We start from the raw sequence: 17,537 nt of genomic DNA on the forward strand, positions 1-17,537 counted from the left end.
CATACCAAACAAGCCTAATATGTCTTTCTTAGACTTCAGTGGCCTTAATATTTTTAAAAAGCTAGTTTGAGGTCAAAGAGACTGGAATTTGGATTTTGGAAAGTTTGTCAAATATCAGAGGCTTAAATTTTTTTTTCACAGACTTTATCTCAACTTGCACAGACCACCTACAACATACTTAAACCTTTCTGTTTTGTCTTAACTTTCATTTTAGAACAAAAGTTTACCATACAAGATTCTTTCTTATACAATATTATTCTCCTCTCTGTTTAACCTTTCTTATCAAAAATATGTTTCTATATTCATAGTCATTCTACATCTCTTTCTCTTTACTGGTTACTTCCTATCTTGTTTTTATTTTCTTTTTAAATTTGTATTTTGAATGAACCTTTAAATAACCTCTGAATTAGACAAAATCTAACATTGAAGTGGACCATGTTTGACACAAGACTGGGACTGGTCCCATACTGGTGACAAAACAACTACTTTTTGTGAAGCACAAGGACAAAGACAGACAGCACAAGGAGACAGACCAGAATGAACAGAAACAAAATTGGCCAATATCACTCAAAAGAACTCCACAAAGATAGACAGGCAATACTAGACCGGTCCTGTGCTAACCATCTAAAACTCAGACAAATGTCCCGACCAGCGGGGCATACAACGCAGGGGTGCGAGGAGGACTACCTGCTGCTGGTGAAAGAAAAGAGACAAGAGACACACAAAATGGAGGCAAGACAAAATTCTGATCAAGCCTCAAAATTTTATTGCTGGGTGGCTGCTTATATGCACTGTAACGGGGGAGGGCAGGAATAAGAACACGTGGCAGCTTCTGATAGGAGGAAGGGCGGTGATGTGATATGAGACGAGGGAGTGGGAGGGGTGTTACAGGCTTTGCGCGCGCTTTCTTTGTGCAAGAGGGAGGAAGAAGAAGTATGTAAGCTTAAGATGGCGCTTTGTATAAGATGGCGTTTTGCATAAGGCTAAGCTGGCTCCCAACATCTCCTCCCTTTCTGTTTTAAAACAAGAAGGAAGGTGAGCGTTAACCGGGTGAGGGAGCAGGGGCCTGGCTCCTCCCGTGGGTCGTCTGTGCCCACCAGTGATGGCTCTTGGTATCTTTTGGGGAGGAGGCAGAGCCGAACTTATTCCAGAGAATAGTAGATACCAACCTCTATGCAAGCCAGGCATGCTCTCAGGGATACCCAGAGAAGGTCGAAATTTTTGTGACCTTCCCTTGCAATACTTTGTTTTGCACTCATCCCGGTACTCATACCCCTCTCCTGTGAAGGGAGGGGGTAGACATGTCTCTGGTTAGCATGTCGTCCCCGTAGGGAGGGAGCCGTAGCAATCTTCACCAAAACCATCTTCTACTGCCAGTCGTTGGTAATGAATTTGGATAGGTTTAGCAAGGATAGCATCAATTTGTCTTTTTATGAGATCTGTAAAATGGCGAAATGCCCAGGGTCCAAAGGTTATAAGCAGAAGGAGGCAAAGGAGGGGGCCCAAGATAGGGAGAAGGTAGGGGAGAAGTCCGTTAAGTCCAGTCCAGAGTGGGTTTTCAAATAATTCTTTTCTTCGTTTGATGAGATCTTCTTGTAATTTTTTGATCTTGTCCCCGACGATGCCAGACTTGTTGGCATAGAAACAGCACCGTTCCTGCAAGGCTAAGCAAATTCCTCCCTGTTCCGCAGTTAGTAAGTCTAATCCTCTGCGATTTTGTAAGACAACCTCAGCCAGTGAATCAATTTGGTCTTGTAGGTCATTGATGGTCCCAGAAAGAGTTTGAACATCATTGATCAACTGGAGGGACAACTTATTATAGGTGTGGGTGGCAACCCCGACCCCTGTACCTCCAGTGGCCATAGCAGTTGTTATACCCAAACCTATAAGTAAGGGAATGGCCTGGAGAGCGCGTCGGTGACGCCCCACTGCCAGGTCAAAACTAGGGAGGGGGACAGGTTCTTCCCCGGGGATGATGGAGATGTCAGGGAGGAGGCTCGCTAAAATGCAGAGGCCTGTCCAATTGGTGGGGAGTACGGTGTAGGCGAGGTTGCCCCCACAGACAAATACCTGACCCGGAGGAGAGCAAACAGGGGTGGAGATGTTGGTTATGGTATGGCAGTTAGAGAAGGTAATAAATCCAACCTCAACATCGTAAGAGTTATTTTGAAATGATCCTTGGAGGCAACCGGAGGAATTAAAGCCTGAAGGTTGTACTCTGAAAGGGGGTGAGAATGAACAATTGGTCTTATCGTCAAGGGGCATGTAGGAAACGTTATAGGTGGGGATCGCGGTAGGCAAGGGCGTACCAGAGGTCATGCATAGCCAGCAATCTTGTGCAAGGGAGGGATTAGTGGCATTTAATAGAGAGAATGTGGTTTTGAGAATATTTTGTGTCTGTGAGTCTAGAGCCATATCTCTGGGTTTGGGGAGAGCAAGTGGATGATAATCTAAGAGAGGATTTAGGCGTTGGGCAAGTTCCTCTAGGCGGTGAGCGACTTGGGATTGTTTTTGAATGTCGCTGGGGCCCCCACCGTCCGATATATGAATTGGGGCCCAATGCTTCCCTCTCCTACAGCGAGGACAGATAGAGGAAGGAGGGGGTCGGGGTTGCCTGACATTATTTTGGGAAGTATTTTGAGGTTTTGTTGGACATTCTCGGGAGAAGTGGCCAGGCTGTTTACACGTGAAACAGGTCTTTGTTTGTTGGGTTTTATGGGTGGCAGCGGTGACAAAGGGTTTTAGGGCCGCCCCGATGGCAACACCGATGGAGTGGGAGGTCCCAACTCCTGAACATAATTTGATATAGTCAGCAAGAGAGCCGTTACGGTGTGGGCGAATTGCTTCTTGGCAGGCGGGGTTGGCATTTTCGTAAGCTAGGTGTTTCAGAAAAGCACTTTCGTTTTCGCCTTCCCCAACCAGACGCTCTGCTGCATCTGTCAGTTTACTGATAAAGTCACAGTATGGTTCATCTGGGCCCTGGCGGATTTTGGCTAGGGATGTGGTGGCGGACCCCTTAGGCGGGAGACGGCGCCAGGCCTTCAAGCCAGCATTTTGAATTTGGGCTAGTAACCCCGGAGGGAAGGCGGCTTGTATTTCATTAGTCTGGTAAGGGGGTCTTCCTAAAAGTTTGTCTCTGGTCCAGGTCCTAGAAGTTCTATTTTCTGCATTGCGCTGTGCTGTCTCTCGGCAATTTTCTACAAAGTCGGTACGCCAGAGGACAAAATCACCCCCGGAAAGGGTGGCACGAGCTAGCATGAGCCAATCATTTGGTGTTAGCCATCGGTCGCTAAGGCCCTCAAGAAGTGCCATGGTGTAGGGCGCAGTGGGCCCATATAAACTGACCGCAGCCTTTAGATCTTTAAGATGTTTAAGATTGAGTCTGCGATATTTTTGTCCTGAATTATGGGAAGAGTCACCCTCAGGCTCCTCTGTGTCAGAGGCCTCCTCCGCAGAGGGCGGGTCCTGGGAGTCAGGGTTTTCTTGTTCCTCTCTCCCTTCCTCATCTATGTTATCTTGATCAGGGGGTCTGGGGGCGCGACTTCGTGTAACTGGAAAGGCCAGTAACGGCCGATCGGGAAGTTTTTGTTTTTTGGATGATGCACTAGAGTTGCCGAGAAGAAGTGAGCCGAGCTCACTCTCAAGAGCTCTAAGTTCTTTAACTAAGCTAATGTGTTCCCGTTTTTGTCTGAGTGTTTCCTAAGGGAGGAAATTTGTTGGGTTAGAGAAGAATTTATTTGTGGCGGGGGGTCATTTGGAGGACGTGCCTCGGGCGCAGGGCGTAAAAGGTTTTCAAACGGTGGAAGTGGTTGAGGGAAGTGATAAGGGGGGGGTTGTGGGGAGCGGAGGGTAACGGATGAAGAACTGGCGCAGTAAGCCGCCAGGGGTCCTCCTCATCATGGTAATGAGCCGCCTGGTCGTCTAAGACTTCCTGGTCCTCAGGAGGGAGCTGATCATCGTGAGGAGGGGAGGAAGTGAGGGGAGGGTATAATTTTGGGACCTTTTTGAGAGTTTCTTTGAGGGGTTCAATATTGGAGTTGTCAGGCTCTTCCGGCATACTTATGGTAACCGAGTGGCAAGCCGAGGGGGGGCGAGAGCTGGCTTTAAGAGCCGCTTCGCCCGTCTGGATTATATGTTTAATGTCCGAATCTTGAGAATGAATTTGTAAAATATCATTAATTAAGTTCCAGTAGGAAAAGGTAGACACAGGGACCTTGCTAGGGCCAAAGGTGCGATAATAGTCACTGAGGCAGTCACCAACCCGTCTCCAGCACTTTTGATCAATGGTGCCCTCTTGAGGGAACCAGGGACAGACATCAGCCAGGAAACTAAAAAAACTACGTAAATCTTTCTTTTTAGCCTTAATTCTGCGTGCCTTGAGGGAATCCTTAAGACCATTAAGGAAGAGCTCATGCGAGCTCAATTCTTGTCCCATTATGATCACCTACTCACCGTTCCGATGTCCGCTGGGGCGGCCAATCCAGCGACGATCAACGCGGAGTCTTATCCCGTGGGCTGATGGCTCACGGGCTCCAAGCGAGCTCTTGGGCTCAGGGGGTGCAATCGCGGAGTCTTATCCCGTGGGCTGATGGCTCACGGGCTCCAAGCGAGCTCTCGGGCTCAGGGGGTGCAATCGCGGAGTCTTATCCCGTGGGCTGATGGCTCACGGGCTCCAAGCGAGCTCTTGGGCTCAGGGGGTGCAATCGCGGAGTCTTATCCCGTGGGCTGATGGCTCACGGGCTCCAAGCGAGCTCTTGGGCTCAGGGGGTGCCCGGCCGGGGCGTCTTCCGAGTAGGTGCCAACAGCGCTGTTCCGTGCCTCGGGCCCCACGTTGGGCGCCAGTTTATGTCCCGACCAGCGGGGCATACAACGCAGGGGTGCGAGGAGGACTACCTGCTGCTGGTGAAAGAAAAGAGACAAGAGACACACAAAATGGAGGCAAGACAAAATTCTGATCAAGCCTCAAAATTTTATTGCTGGGTGGCTGCTTATATGCACTGTAACGGGGGAGGGCAGGAATAAGAACACGTGGCAGCTTCTGATAGGAGGAAGGGCGGTGATGTGATATGAGACGAGGGAGTGGGAGGGGTGTTACAGGCTTTGCGCGCGCTTTCTTTGTGCAAGAGGGAGGAAGAAGAAGTATGTAAGCTTAAGATGGCGCTTTGTATAAGATGGCGTTTTGCATAAGGCTAAGCTGGCTCCCAACAGACAAATAGAAGCAGAATTTCCACCAAGCGGCCCCGGACTTATCCCCTTTCGGGGTGCCTCCCGCTAGTGACGGATAAAAGACAAACAAAGAAGCAACAAACAACAGAGATTTTAGCCGGCTACCGTTTGGATTCCTCGTCAAACGGATCTACTTGGTTTTGCTTTCTCAGAGAAGAGACAGAGGCTTTGTCTGAGTCTGTCCCATGCTCACAAAGGAAACGGGGAAGGGAGTTTCTCTCAGGTGTCCGCCTGGCTGCGTCCCTCGCGGGAACTTAGGCGCGTCTTGGCTAAGGTGTACCCGTATAGAGCCCGGGCCCGGTCACTCCTTTTTAGGGGAGTGAATCACCATTATGCCGTACGACGTCGCCACAGAACCGCAGGTTAGGACCCACTCAGATTCCGTAGCCGTGGCCGTGGAACCTCATACAGTCACACTTCATTCACTCAGTCAGACAGACAGACTTTACCTCTCTCTCTCTTTTTTTTTTTTTTTTTTTACATCAGGTGCACCATTTCTGAATTTCCACCCAGTGGCCCCCACTCGGGGTTGCGTCCCACTGCTTGGAAAAACCCTTTTCAGACGGACCTTACCGGCCCACACCAAAAACCTATCAGGGGGGCGAGGGATGTCTCCCTTCGCTCCCGACCAGCGGCTTTCCAACAGCGCATCCGCCTAGGCCTATTGCTGGTCACCGTACGGATTCCACGTCGTACGGAATTTCTTACTGCCTGAGACCCAGCTGGCTGACAGACCTCCACCCAGCGGCCCCCTCTCGGGGTTGCGTCCCACTGGCTGGAACACAGAAGACAGACAAACAAACAACAGACAACAGACAACGGGGTGACGGACGTCTCCTGTCACTCCCGACCGGCCACCCACCAGCGCGTCCGCCTAAGTCTTCTGCCGGTCACTTCCCAGGGCCCAGTTACCTACACCGTATGGATTTTCAGCGCTTTAACTCCTCCTCGGATCCGGATTCTGTTCCGGGGGTTTTGGAATCCCGGACGAGCCCCCAAAATGTTAGAGCCGGTTCCCATCTGCCCCGGGAACAGAATCAGAAGACTCATCCAGAAGAATTTGCAGTTTTGAAGGTGCCGGGGAGGTGCATTGTCAAGCCTCTGCCTGGGGCTGAGGAATGTCTCTCAGAGGCCTTCCCCTGGGCAAGACACTCGACTCTGCACCTGGTCTCCAGGCACCGGTGGTCGCCACCTGCCCTATCGTAGGGCAGGATCTCGGTGGGACCTCCAAATGTTATGGTCTGAGATGCGAGAAATGACCACCTGAAGACCGAATTGAGCCAAATCAGGAGTCTTTATTAGCTGGCCAGCGACTGCCCTCTGCACCGCCCGAAGGCGGCACAGAGTGCAGCCGTGAGCCTTTGAAACAGAAAGTTTTTATAGTGTAAGTTTGTGGGTGGACAATTACTAAGACAGAGCAAGCACGTGTACAAAAAACCTTGAGTAAGCATGATATCATTTTCTTATCTTTGGTGTAACCGGATCTGGGCAGTTTGGGCTCTGGGCCATATCTTGTTCACGTAAAACATGAGTGTCATAATAGCTTTACGCAAAACGTGGGGGCTGTCATCATTTTACGCAGAACATGGGTGTTGTAGTCACTTAGGAATTTCTGTGTTGGGGGTAGCAAGCAGGAGCAAGCAGGTTTACAGAAGCAGAATGGTAGATTAATGATCTTTCAGCGCAAAACTCAGACTGTAACACTATTATTATTGCTTTCTTAACCCATGGATTATTTGGGAGCATGTTTGGTTTTTTTCAAATATATTGGGGTTTTTTCCATCTTTATTGTTAAGTTCTAACTTAATTGCCTTGTTGTTATAGATCGTTATGTGTATGATAAAATTTGAGAATTGTGAATCCTTGCGTTCCATATGGCTTTGAAAAGAACACTGTATACTCCTTTTGAAATATGTGATTTCATTTCTTTTTATAAATGTTGGTTTTGTGCTTTAAAAATGTCTTTTAAAAGTATTCCTATTTATTGGGTACAGGATGCTCTTACATTCTTTTAAATTTGGTTGTGCAAATCTGTTAACTCCTTACTAATTTTTGTCTGCTTGATCCATCACTTTTGGGCATCTATTAAAATCTCCTACTATTTTTCTTCTTGCTGTTATTCTAATATTACTTTATTTATTGTGAACAATAATAAGACATTTATTTCTTGGTTTAGAAATATTAGGACTGTTTGGTTCTTAAAAGTTTAATTGAATTTCCCTGGTCCTGGTGCCTCCTTGTGATAGCTTTGTTATGGTCTGAGATGCGAGAAATGACCACCAAAAGACCGAATTGAGCCAAATCAGGAGTCTTTATTAGCTCTGCACTGCCCAAAGGCGGCACGGAGTGCAGCAGCCAACCTTTAAAACAGAAAGTTTTTATATCGTAAGTTTGTGGGTGGACAATTACTAAGATTGAGCAAACATGTATACAAAAAGCCTTGAGTAAGCATTATATCATTTTCTTATCTTTGGTGTAACAGGATCTGGGCAGTTTGGGCTCTGGGCCATATCTTGTTCATGCAAAACATGAATATCATAATAGCTTCATGCAAAACGTGGGGGCTGTAATTGTTTTACGCAGAACATGGGTGTTGTAGTCACTTAGGAATTTCTGTGTTGGGGGTAGCAAGCAGGAGCAAGCAGGTTTTACAGAAGCAGAATGGCAGATTACTGATTTTTCGGCTCGAAACTCAGACTGTAACAGCTTCAGTGATAGGTCAAAACATGGCAGAGGTCAAAGGGGAAGCAGACACATGCAAACAGGGAAAACCTGAGAGGCATCCTGGCTTTATAACAATTCACTTTCATGGGATCTAATCCATTCTCACAAGAGCTAATCCAGTCTCGCTAGAGTAATAACTCACTCACTACAGCAAGAATGGCACCAAGCTCCCCACAAGAGTGGAGTCCTCACGACTTAAATATCTATTAGTATGCCATACTTCCCAACACCGCCCCACTGGTGATCAAATTTCAACATGAGTTTTAGTGTTGAAACCAGAGTACATACACATGTGGGTCTATATCTAGAATCTATTCTGTTCATTCATTTATTAGTCTATCTTGATGCCAATACCATACTCTTTTGATAACCATACTTGTATAAATCCTGAAATCAAGTAGTGTTTCCTGGGGATTTTATCTTGAGATACAAGATAAAAATTCATTCTGCTAACCATATACATTAACCAGAAGAATTCTGGATAAACCAAGGAGCAAAACAATAATGACTATTATTAGTACTTTTATTTATTATTGTTTGGTATTTGTGTCAAAGGAATAAGGAAAACCACCTCAGAAAATAACCATAAATATAAGAAAGAAATAGTTAAATTTTTTTGCCAAAGATAAAATTATACATCTTGAAAATAAAAATCCACTAGAAAACTGAGTGCTCATTTCCTTTTCTCTATTTTCTGCACTGTTTTTTAAGAAATACATTTCTAAATATATGAAACTATAAAAATATTTTTAAGTGTTTGAATTGTCTAGGCTCTGAGTTCACTCATTGTATTTGGGTGAAAAACCTCATTCCTCATAGCTTTATAAATCTTGGAATTAGAGGAATTTCCTACACTCTGCTGTTTTTCAAATGGCAAAGTTGTAGAAAGAGCACAGGCTTTGTATTCTCATTCTACACCTTAAGTCCTGAGTGAGCTTGAGCAAGTTACATAACTTATCAGGGCCTATCCTCATAAGTAAAATAAGGATAAAAGCTGTGGATCAATTATATATAGTAACTTGCACTTAGTGGGCCATTAATAAAACAGCCATTATTTTGATTACAAAATAGGCTCCCAACAGGACATCACTCTGTTCCATTAACTAGCATGAACGGTTCCTGCTTTTAATGCTTCTCTAGCTTTCTGATTACCCTGGTCCCTCCAATTTGATTAGGTCATCTTGGGCTTTCCCTAAATCTCTCTTCAACTCTGATGTGTCAGAACACTTCACAACCCTATCATTCAGCATTACCTTCCACGACTCTTCCCCTTGTATTTCTAAATACCACATCATTCTCAAAAAGCCATACCACTGGTCTTATTTTCAGATTATTTTTTCTTCTCTTACATTATCATCATGCTGTATTATTCTGGTGAAAAGTTGGCTGTTAAACAAAATTATAAAATTATAAATATAAATTATAATATAAATATATAAATTTAAATGTATAATAAACAAAATTATAAATATTCAATCACCCTTTCACTAAGTGGCACACAATTGTGGAGCTGTAGGTTAAGGCCTTGACTTCCAGGGTTAAGAATTAGATTTGATTCTGTAGGTAATGAAGGGTCATTGGGAGCTTTTGAATGAGTTGAGGATTAAAGCAACCGACTACACAAAGTGCAGGTGGGAGCAGTTAGGCAACTCTTGGCAACAGTTTTTAAAGCAGCAAGAATCTCAACTAGAGAAATGGCACAGGGACTGAGGGGTGGGGTGAGCTCTTTTAGATAATTTTATGGAGACAAACTTTAATGGAGACAGTGAATGTAGCAGCCAAAGGTAAGAGTCAAAAATGTTCTCAACGTTTTGAGCACTGTATGACCAAGAAGATAATACTAAATCTTACAAAAAAATACCTATTTTCACATTTTTAGTTTTCAGCTTCCTCACTGCAAACTTTGGACCCTTCACAAATCCTTCTCTAATAAATCAAGTGTAGTTGTTATGGGCCACACACAGAATTATGTTGAATAATAGAAGCTAGAAAGATGGAAGAAAGAAATTAAGGGGAATATGTTGTTACAAAGTACCTCAAATAAAATGTCTTTTTAACAACTAAATTTATCACTATCCAAACACTCTCCAGGAAGTGACAGTATCAAAAGTCTAGAAATGGTGGCCTTATTAGTGAAGAAATATGAAAAAATGTTCAATGACCTTGACCCCTAGGCAATAATCACATATTGTGCATGGAAGGCCATCAATCCTTTAATCTGAGGCTCTTCAACAGGGGTTTTAGATTAACAGGTCAATTAAATGCTATTCTTCCAATAAAATTTAAATCATGATTACACAAAATTCAAAGTCACGCTTACTATAAAATATCAGAAGTAAAAGCAGGACGATCCAATATCTATAGAGCAAAGAAGCTTGTGATTCAGTACTATGTTAATATTGTATTTTTATTTTAATGTGTTGGCTGAAACTACAGGCTCTGAGAGAAACAGGTCTGATTTAAATCTGGTTTCCACTATTTCCTAGTTGTGTACATTCGAGCAAGTTACCAGTTTCCTCACCTGGGTTGTGAGGAAATGACTAAAACACTTAGAGCACAGTGAGCACAATAAATGCGGCCAATTCTTATCAGAAGTATTGCAAGAAAGAATCTGTATTGTTTTATATATACTGTATTTACTACGTTAACATTTAACATATGTATATTTATCATACACGAAATAGGAAGGCTCCCTGTTAACCACAGTGACTGGTCATCTCTTAACATGCAGAGCTAGAGAAAGCTTGGAGCGCTAACCTTACTGCACCTATAACTGGATTCTGTTCAGAAACATGATTTACATCAAATTCAGGACCCGGGTATTGTGCAGTGGGAGGACGAACCGCTCTGTTTGCACAGAGGGCAGGCGCTCAAGAGGAAGAACTCTGTGGACTAACAAGGAGGAATCCGTCCTCGGCTAACCCAGCAGCCCGGCCGGCTGCGCCCCGTGGGCACGAGGCGCGGGGCGCCCTCCGCGGCCGTTGAGCCCCCGGGGCCGGTGCGCGCCTCTCGCGCCTCGGGCCGCCGCCTCCTCCCCGCCCGCGGCCGCACGCGCATGCGCGGTTAGCAGTCGCTGCTGCGCGGTCGCGGGCGGGATTGGTCTGGGGAGACGACGGGACCGAGTGGCAGCGATTCGGTCATCTGAGCTGCCGCTGCCTAAAACAGGCCCGCAAGACGGGTGCGTGATCAGCAGGCCGCCTTCCCGCGGCTCACTGCGCTCGGGCTGGGGTGAGGACTCCGCGTCGTGCCTGCTTCCCGCGGGTGGGGGACTCCCGGGCCGCTCCCCTCTCTCCTGCAGCCGGAAAGGCTGAACAGATGGGGCCAGGTGAGGGGTGGACGCTGAGCTCGGCGATGGGGCGCAGCGAGCGAAGGTCTCGGGTGGCCTCCGCCCGCCTCCTGGGTACGGCGGCTGGCGCTGGACGGAGGGGTCGCTGCCGCCTGAGGCCAGCTGGGTCCGTCCGGAGCTGCTGTGTCCGCCTGCTGCGCCGGGCGGGGCGGGCGCGGAGCCCAGGTGCCCGGCCCGGCCGGCGTCTCCGCGAAGGCGCGGGAGCCGCGTCCGTTATTCCAGCGGTTGCCATTTCAGCGCCGTTCCACGCTCGAGCCCGGTGCGCGTCCCCGAGGGACGTGGAGGGGGCCCGGGGCGCACCCTGGCGCTGCTCCCTCCGCTGACTTCGCCTCCCCAAAACGCAAACAAAACCCAAATAGGCTCAGCTTGCTCAATCCTCACCGCTGTAAAGGAGAAGGGACCCAGCGCTCGCAGTGGCAGTGGCCGGTGACTCCTGTCCACTCCCCGGAGACTCTGTGTGCGCCGCTGGGGAGGGACCGAGAAGGTTGGGTTGAATCCAGTGAGGCTCTAATTACTGGAGACTCATTATCACCTGAACCCTGTTTACTATCAATCAGACACTTTAGCTGATTTTATTTATAGCATCTGCCCAAGCACCAAGAAGGAGACATTTGCTTGGGATTTAAAAGCAAATGGCAACAAAACTCAGGAGGAGGAGAGAGAAGGTAAATAACATGGCCCTGGGAAGAAACCTCAAGTCAGAAGAGGGTTAGTTTATGTTGAAACTTTGTAGTGCATAAAACCCAATCTCATGTTTTGGTTTCTTTTACTTTAAAATTTTTACATCACTCTAGATAGCTCTCCTTTTGGTAATTCTAAATTTGACCTCTTTTCAGTTTATAGTTTTGCCTTCACATCTGATTGATCTTCCAAGCACATTTAGATCTTATCCCCAAATCCTTAGGACAAGATATTCTCTAGTCTTTGTCTTATTTATATAGTTGATAATGAAAAAACCAAACTCTGTAAATTATTTTAAAGAGGTTTATTCTGAGCCATTATGAGTGACCACAGCCCAGAAAGTCACACCAACAAAGCTGGGCATTTTCCAAAGTCTGTTACAGGTTAGACTACTTTTATGTAAGAAAGTCTAGGAAGAGGAGGGGGTCTCCTTATATCAGAGTTGTCTTTTTTCGTTGGGGGGTGCAGTACAGAAGTTATAATCATTGGCTGCAGATGACAACATACGGGCTAAAATGTTTTATGTGCAGGACAATCAGTAAAACTTAATAATTCAGAAACAAATCAGTGTCCTTCTCAATGTGAGTAGGTTATGTATTAATGAGTATGAAAACAGGAATTCATACAATTTTAGGGACTCCATAAGATTCTTTACTCAGGGACAGATGTAATCTGTGAATCATAAGACCTTCCCTAGGCAATTAGAGTATAATGTATTCTTTCTGTCTAGAGGTGGGTGACTTAACTCTGGGCTGACATGGCCTTAGGTCTTGTTATAATTTGGTGTTTTATTGCCACAAAGAGTCCATTCTGTCAGTCTTATGATCTATTTTAACATTAATGCTGGTCACTTGTGTCTAAACTGCAAAAGGGCATTGTCAGACCTCCCATCCCATTGTGGCTGGGAACTCAGTTTTTAAGGTGTCTCTGGGGTCCCTTGGCCAAGAGGGTGTCTGTTCATTTGGTTGGGGGCTTAGGATTTTATTTTTAGTTTACATTGGTAAGGGTAATTATTGTGTGTAAATGGTGTATTACAGGTTCTGTCTAGAAATTGAACAGTGCTGTAAATTACCTATACTACTTGTTTTTAGTACCTACTTTTAGTGTTCTTAATTAGAAACTAGAACTGTCAACTTTTATAGATGTTTTATCTGGTTCACTTTCACAAGTGACCAAACAGGCACAGAGATGTTTTAATCACTGGCCTTTTTAATAATAGAACTAGAAACTTGGTGTGATGGTGCTAAGTTCAGTGTGCTTTCTGTTATATCATTCTATAGTTGAATTCTTGAAGCCACATGGCAACCAAAACTTTAAAAGGTGATTTCAAACACCGCTCCTGAGGCATACCAGTATTTGTTAATTCATTAGTCACTCAATAAAACTGAACAACAGCAGAAAGTCATCTCAGTTATAAGAAATAGTGTATACAGGAGTATGACAGTGTTAAATATGTGAGAGTTGAGAGTGAAATAAATGAGTCTTAGGGCAGAGTTTTTGCTGAGATCTACAGAGAACTATTGAGCATTTTTATAGACAGGTAGTAAGACTTTTTAAGAAAGATCATGCTAGTGAGAAGGCAAAGGATGGATTTGGAGATTGGTAAGAATGCAAGTAAAGAGGCAAAGTGGCAGTTTACCAATCCTTTCCAGAAAAGGTAGGTTCCTTAATTAAGACTGTAACATGGGGATAGAGACATTCTAGAAATACCCAAGTGGATTTAGTTACCAATGACATAGCAAGAACATAGTCTTAAGATAATGGCAAAGTACTGTAGCTGACTGATTCGGTTGACTAGAGATCTAGTTAACAGGAGAAGAGAATTAAGGAGATAGAGAAGCAGATTTTAGAGGAAAGAACAAGTTCACATTACTAGAGGCTTTGGGAAATCCTTGAAGATGAATAATGATCTGATACTAAAACGTGTCTTTTGAGCTGTGAATAAGGTTTGGCAATCCTTAGATTTTATATGTAGAAGCCAAGGCTATATGTAATATAAGAAGAGAACCTGGGAACAGATCCCTAAGGAACACTAATATTTATAGGCGATTAGAGAAAGTGCCCATGAAGGAAGCAGAGAAAAGGAAGAGAATCAGTACTGGTATCACGGAAACCACGGGAGAGAGGGTTCCCAGAAGGAGGCAGATGCAGCACGTCGGAAGGAGCAACGGGCCATAGAAGAACTGAAAAAGCTCTTGCATTTATCAGCTAAGACTTGGTTAGTAGGAGCAGTTTCAAAGTTTCCAAGAAACTAGGAGCATAGGAATAATAGGAAGAATATTAGTTTTTCATTGCTGCCATAACTTACCAAAAATTTAGCAGCTTAAAGCAACACAAATTTATTTTCTCACAGTTGTATAGGTCAGAAGTCTGACACAGGTCTCATCAAGCCAAAATCAAGGCATCGGCAGGGCAGCACTCTTTACTAGAAGCTCTGGGGAGAATCTGCTTCCTTGCTTATTCAGGTGGGCGACAGAATTTCAGTACCTGTGGTAGTAGGACTGAGGTCCCTGTTTCCTTACTGACTGTCTGCCGAGGGCTGTTTTTAGCTCTAGAGGCCACCCCCATTCCTTGGCTCTTGGCCCCTTTCCTCCATCTTCAAGGTAGGATGGTGGCTGGAGTCCCTCTCACTCTTCAAATGTCTTCTGCCTATCTCTCTGTGACTTCCTCTTCCATTTTTAAGGGCACCTATAATTACATTGGGCCCACCTGGGTAATCCAGGATATTTTTCACTATTTTAAAGTCAGTTTATTACCAACCTTAATCTCATCTGGAAAGCCCCTTTTGCTATAGGAGGTAACATTCACAGGATCCAAGTGTGGACATCTTTGAGGACCATTATTCAGCCTATCATAGGAAATTGGAAGTATTAACAGTTGATGGAGACAGTCTTTCCAGAAACTTTGTTAAGGAAAGGAGATACCTGGAAACATACATATTATCTAGCATGTGATATATAGTTCCAGTAGTAAATTTTACTATGTATCCTTGTACTTTTTAAGTAAGAAATGCAAGTATCTTAAATATCCTGAAATTTATATGAGCACACTTTGTAAAATTTTAGAGTGCCATGAAAATATATAATACCATAAAATTATTAGTATTTGGATGTATTCTTTAAGCTGCTTTAAAGTCTTTGCTGGGGAAAAAAAGCCATTTAACTAACTAAGGATATGTGCATAAAATGTTATATAGGTACACATCAAAATATGGCTTTTAAAATATAAAACACAAAAGTTGGCATGTATGTCTAAAGGATGGGATATAACAAGAAAATAAGACTGAACTACATTTTTTTAGGCTTAGAACTTTAATGCCATTTCGTGAGGATTACATAATTTAATCTAACCTTAGAGCCATAATGAAACGAATATAGAGCTTGAAGCTAGACCTAACTTTGAGTCTTGCCTTTTCTGTTTAGTAGCCACGTGTAGCCCTGGCTAAATTACTCATCTTCCTGGAGACTGACTTTCTTTATGTATACAATTCAATACTAATACCTTCATCACAGAGTGCTGTAAAGATTGGAATTAACATGCTTGAAACAGTATGTACTCAAAAATAGCACTTCATATTCTTCCAGTCTTCCCTGTTTGGTTCCTTTATCATATGCTGCTTCCTTTGTCCTTGGCCTAGGAAAGTCAATCTTTCCTGTCCTTTGCATCTCTCTTTAAGTATTAATATTATTTCCTCAAAGAGGCTTTTCCTGAGCCCTCCCCAACCATGTAAAATCAGTTCTCCAATTACCAACTGTCACAACTTCTTTACTTTTCTGTCACTTATTATAGTTTACATATTATGCCTACGTTATTTGTTTATTATCTCCTTTTTTTTTTTTTTAGAATGTTTATTATCTCCTTTCTATCTTGGACTATATCCTTTTTGAGATCACAGGTCAGGTACATTTTGCTAATTACTGTAGTGTGTAACATAATGCCTGGCACATAATTGACAATCATAAATATTTTTTAATGAATTAGTGAATGATGAGTTTTATTTACTGGCTGACCTCTCCAGGATTTCTTGGGTGAAACATTAGCCATCAAAAAATCAGTATATCAGTTTATTCTGAATCATGCTAGTTGATTCTGTGAAGGTAGCAGCATTTTGAATCAAGTCTTGTAGCTTCTTTAGAAGAAGGCTGCTCTTTAAGAGGCGACCATTACCTGCCTCCGGTCTTATCTGTGATCCTTCGAAGTGAATTTTCTACATGCTACATAGCCAGATAATTTCAAGAGTACCTTCTAATTTTGGTGAAAAATTGTCCAGTATTATTTGCATGATGTGATAACAAAAAATTTTAACCTAATTTTTCTGTTTACTATCCTTTCTATTAAAGTAAATTATGGTGAGAGTTGTGAAAATGCAGCATGTCTGTAGTGAGACTGAAGAAACTTATAATAAGAGATGTTTCTTCATAGATGGAGAATATAGTCATGCATCACTTAGCCTATTGCTTCCTAGGCTACAAACCTGTACAGCATGTTACCGTACTAAACACTGTATTTAATTGTAACACAATGGGGAGTATTTGTTTACCTAAACATATAAAAGATACAGTAAAAATGCAGTATAAAAGATAAAAACTGGTGCACTGTATGGGGCACTCATTAATACCATGAATGGAGCTTGCAGGACTGGAAGTTGCTCTGGGTGAGTCAGTGAATGGAAGGCCTAAGACATTAGTGTGCACTACTGTTGACTTTATAAACAGTGTACACTTAGGCTACACTAAATTTATAAAAACTATTTTTCTTCAGTGATGAATTAACTTTAGCTTACTGTAATATTTTTAACTTTATAAACTTTTTAATTTTTTTAAACTTTTTAACTCTTCTCTAGTAACGCTTAGCTTAAGACATAAACACATTGTATACTATACAAAAATATTTTCTTTATATCTTATTCCATATGCTTTTTTCTATATTTAAATTTTTTTTATTTTTTACTTATTTGAACTTTTTGTTAATAACTAAGACACACACACATTAGCCTTGGCCTACACAGGGTCAGTATTATCAATATCACTGTCTTTCACCTCCACATCTTGTCCTGCTGGAAGGTCTTCAGGGGCAATAACATACATGGGGAGCTTTCATTTCCTGTAATAACAATGCCTTCTTCTGGAATACCTCTTGAAAGAACTGCCCGGGGCTATTTTACAGTTTGCGTTTCTTTTTTTTTTTTTTAACTAAGTAGAAAGAATACACTCTAATAATAAAAAGTATAGCATAGTACATATATAAACCAGTAACATAGTCATTTATTATCATTATCAAGTATTGTGTGCTGTGCACAATTGTGTGTACTATGCTTTTATATGACTGGCAGCTCAGTAGATTTATTTACACCACAACATTGTGTGATAGACTTCTATACTGTGAACTTCATAATTTAATTCTTAATTGTCAGTTGGTACATCACTGAATAATGAGAGGATACTGTAAAATTAAGAAGAAAGTATTAGGTTTGTATTTCTGATTAAAAAAAAATATATATGTATATATATTAGCAAGCATGGTGGCTCATGCCTGCTACAAAAAAACAGAAAAATTAACC

The 17,537-nt window shown here is 43.2% G+C and overlaps 2 protein-coding genes across 6 annotated transcripts in view; both read left to right on the forward strand.

Moving 5' to 3' along the window:
* Window positions 1-6,645, forward strand: part of MGAT4D (MGAT4 family member D) — a 47,481-nt gene extending 40,836 nt beyond the window's left edge. For all 3 annotated transcript variants that reach the window (XM_045552243.1, XM_045552241.1, XM_045552244.1), the window contains one exon: window positions 5,713-6,645. Coding sequence is in view for 1 of the 3 variants with exons in the window: in XM_045552244.1 (XP_045408200.1) it covers window positions 5,713-5,727 (15 nt within the window). In the remaining 2 variants the exon portion in view is untranslated. The remainder of the gene's footprint in view (window positions 1-5,712) is intronic.
* The window catches only part of CLGN (calmegin), a 54,164-nt gene that overhangs the window by 6,239 nt on the left and 30,388 nt on the right, over window positions 1-17,537 (forward strand). The window contains exon 1 of one of the 3 annotated variants that reach the window (XM_045552235.1): window positions 11,003-11,128. The exons of 1 other annotated variant lie outside the window; for it this stretch is intronic. The gene's annotated coding sequence lies outside the window, so the exon portion shown is untranslated. Of the gene's footprint in view, window positions 1-11,002; window positions 11,179-17,537 lie in introns of those variants that run through there. One more of the 3 variants, XM_045552236.1, reaches the window with a different exon arrangement.

This window comes from Lemur catta, chromosome 5 (genome assembly GCF_020740605.2).
Source record: "Lemur catta isolate mLemCat1 chromosome 5, mLemCat1.pri, whole genome shotgun sequence".
NCBI classification, from domain to species: Eukaryota; Metazoa; Chordata; class Mammalia; order Primates; family Lemuridae; genus Lemur; species Lemur catta.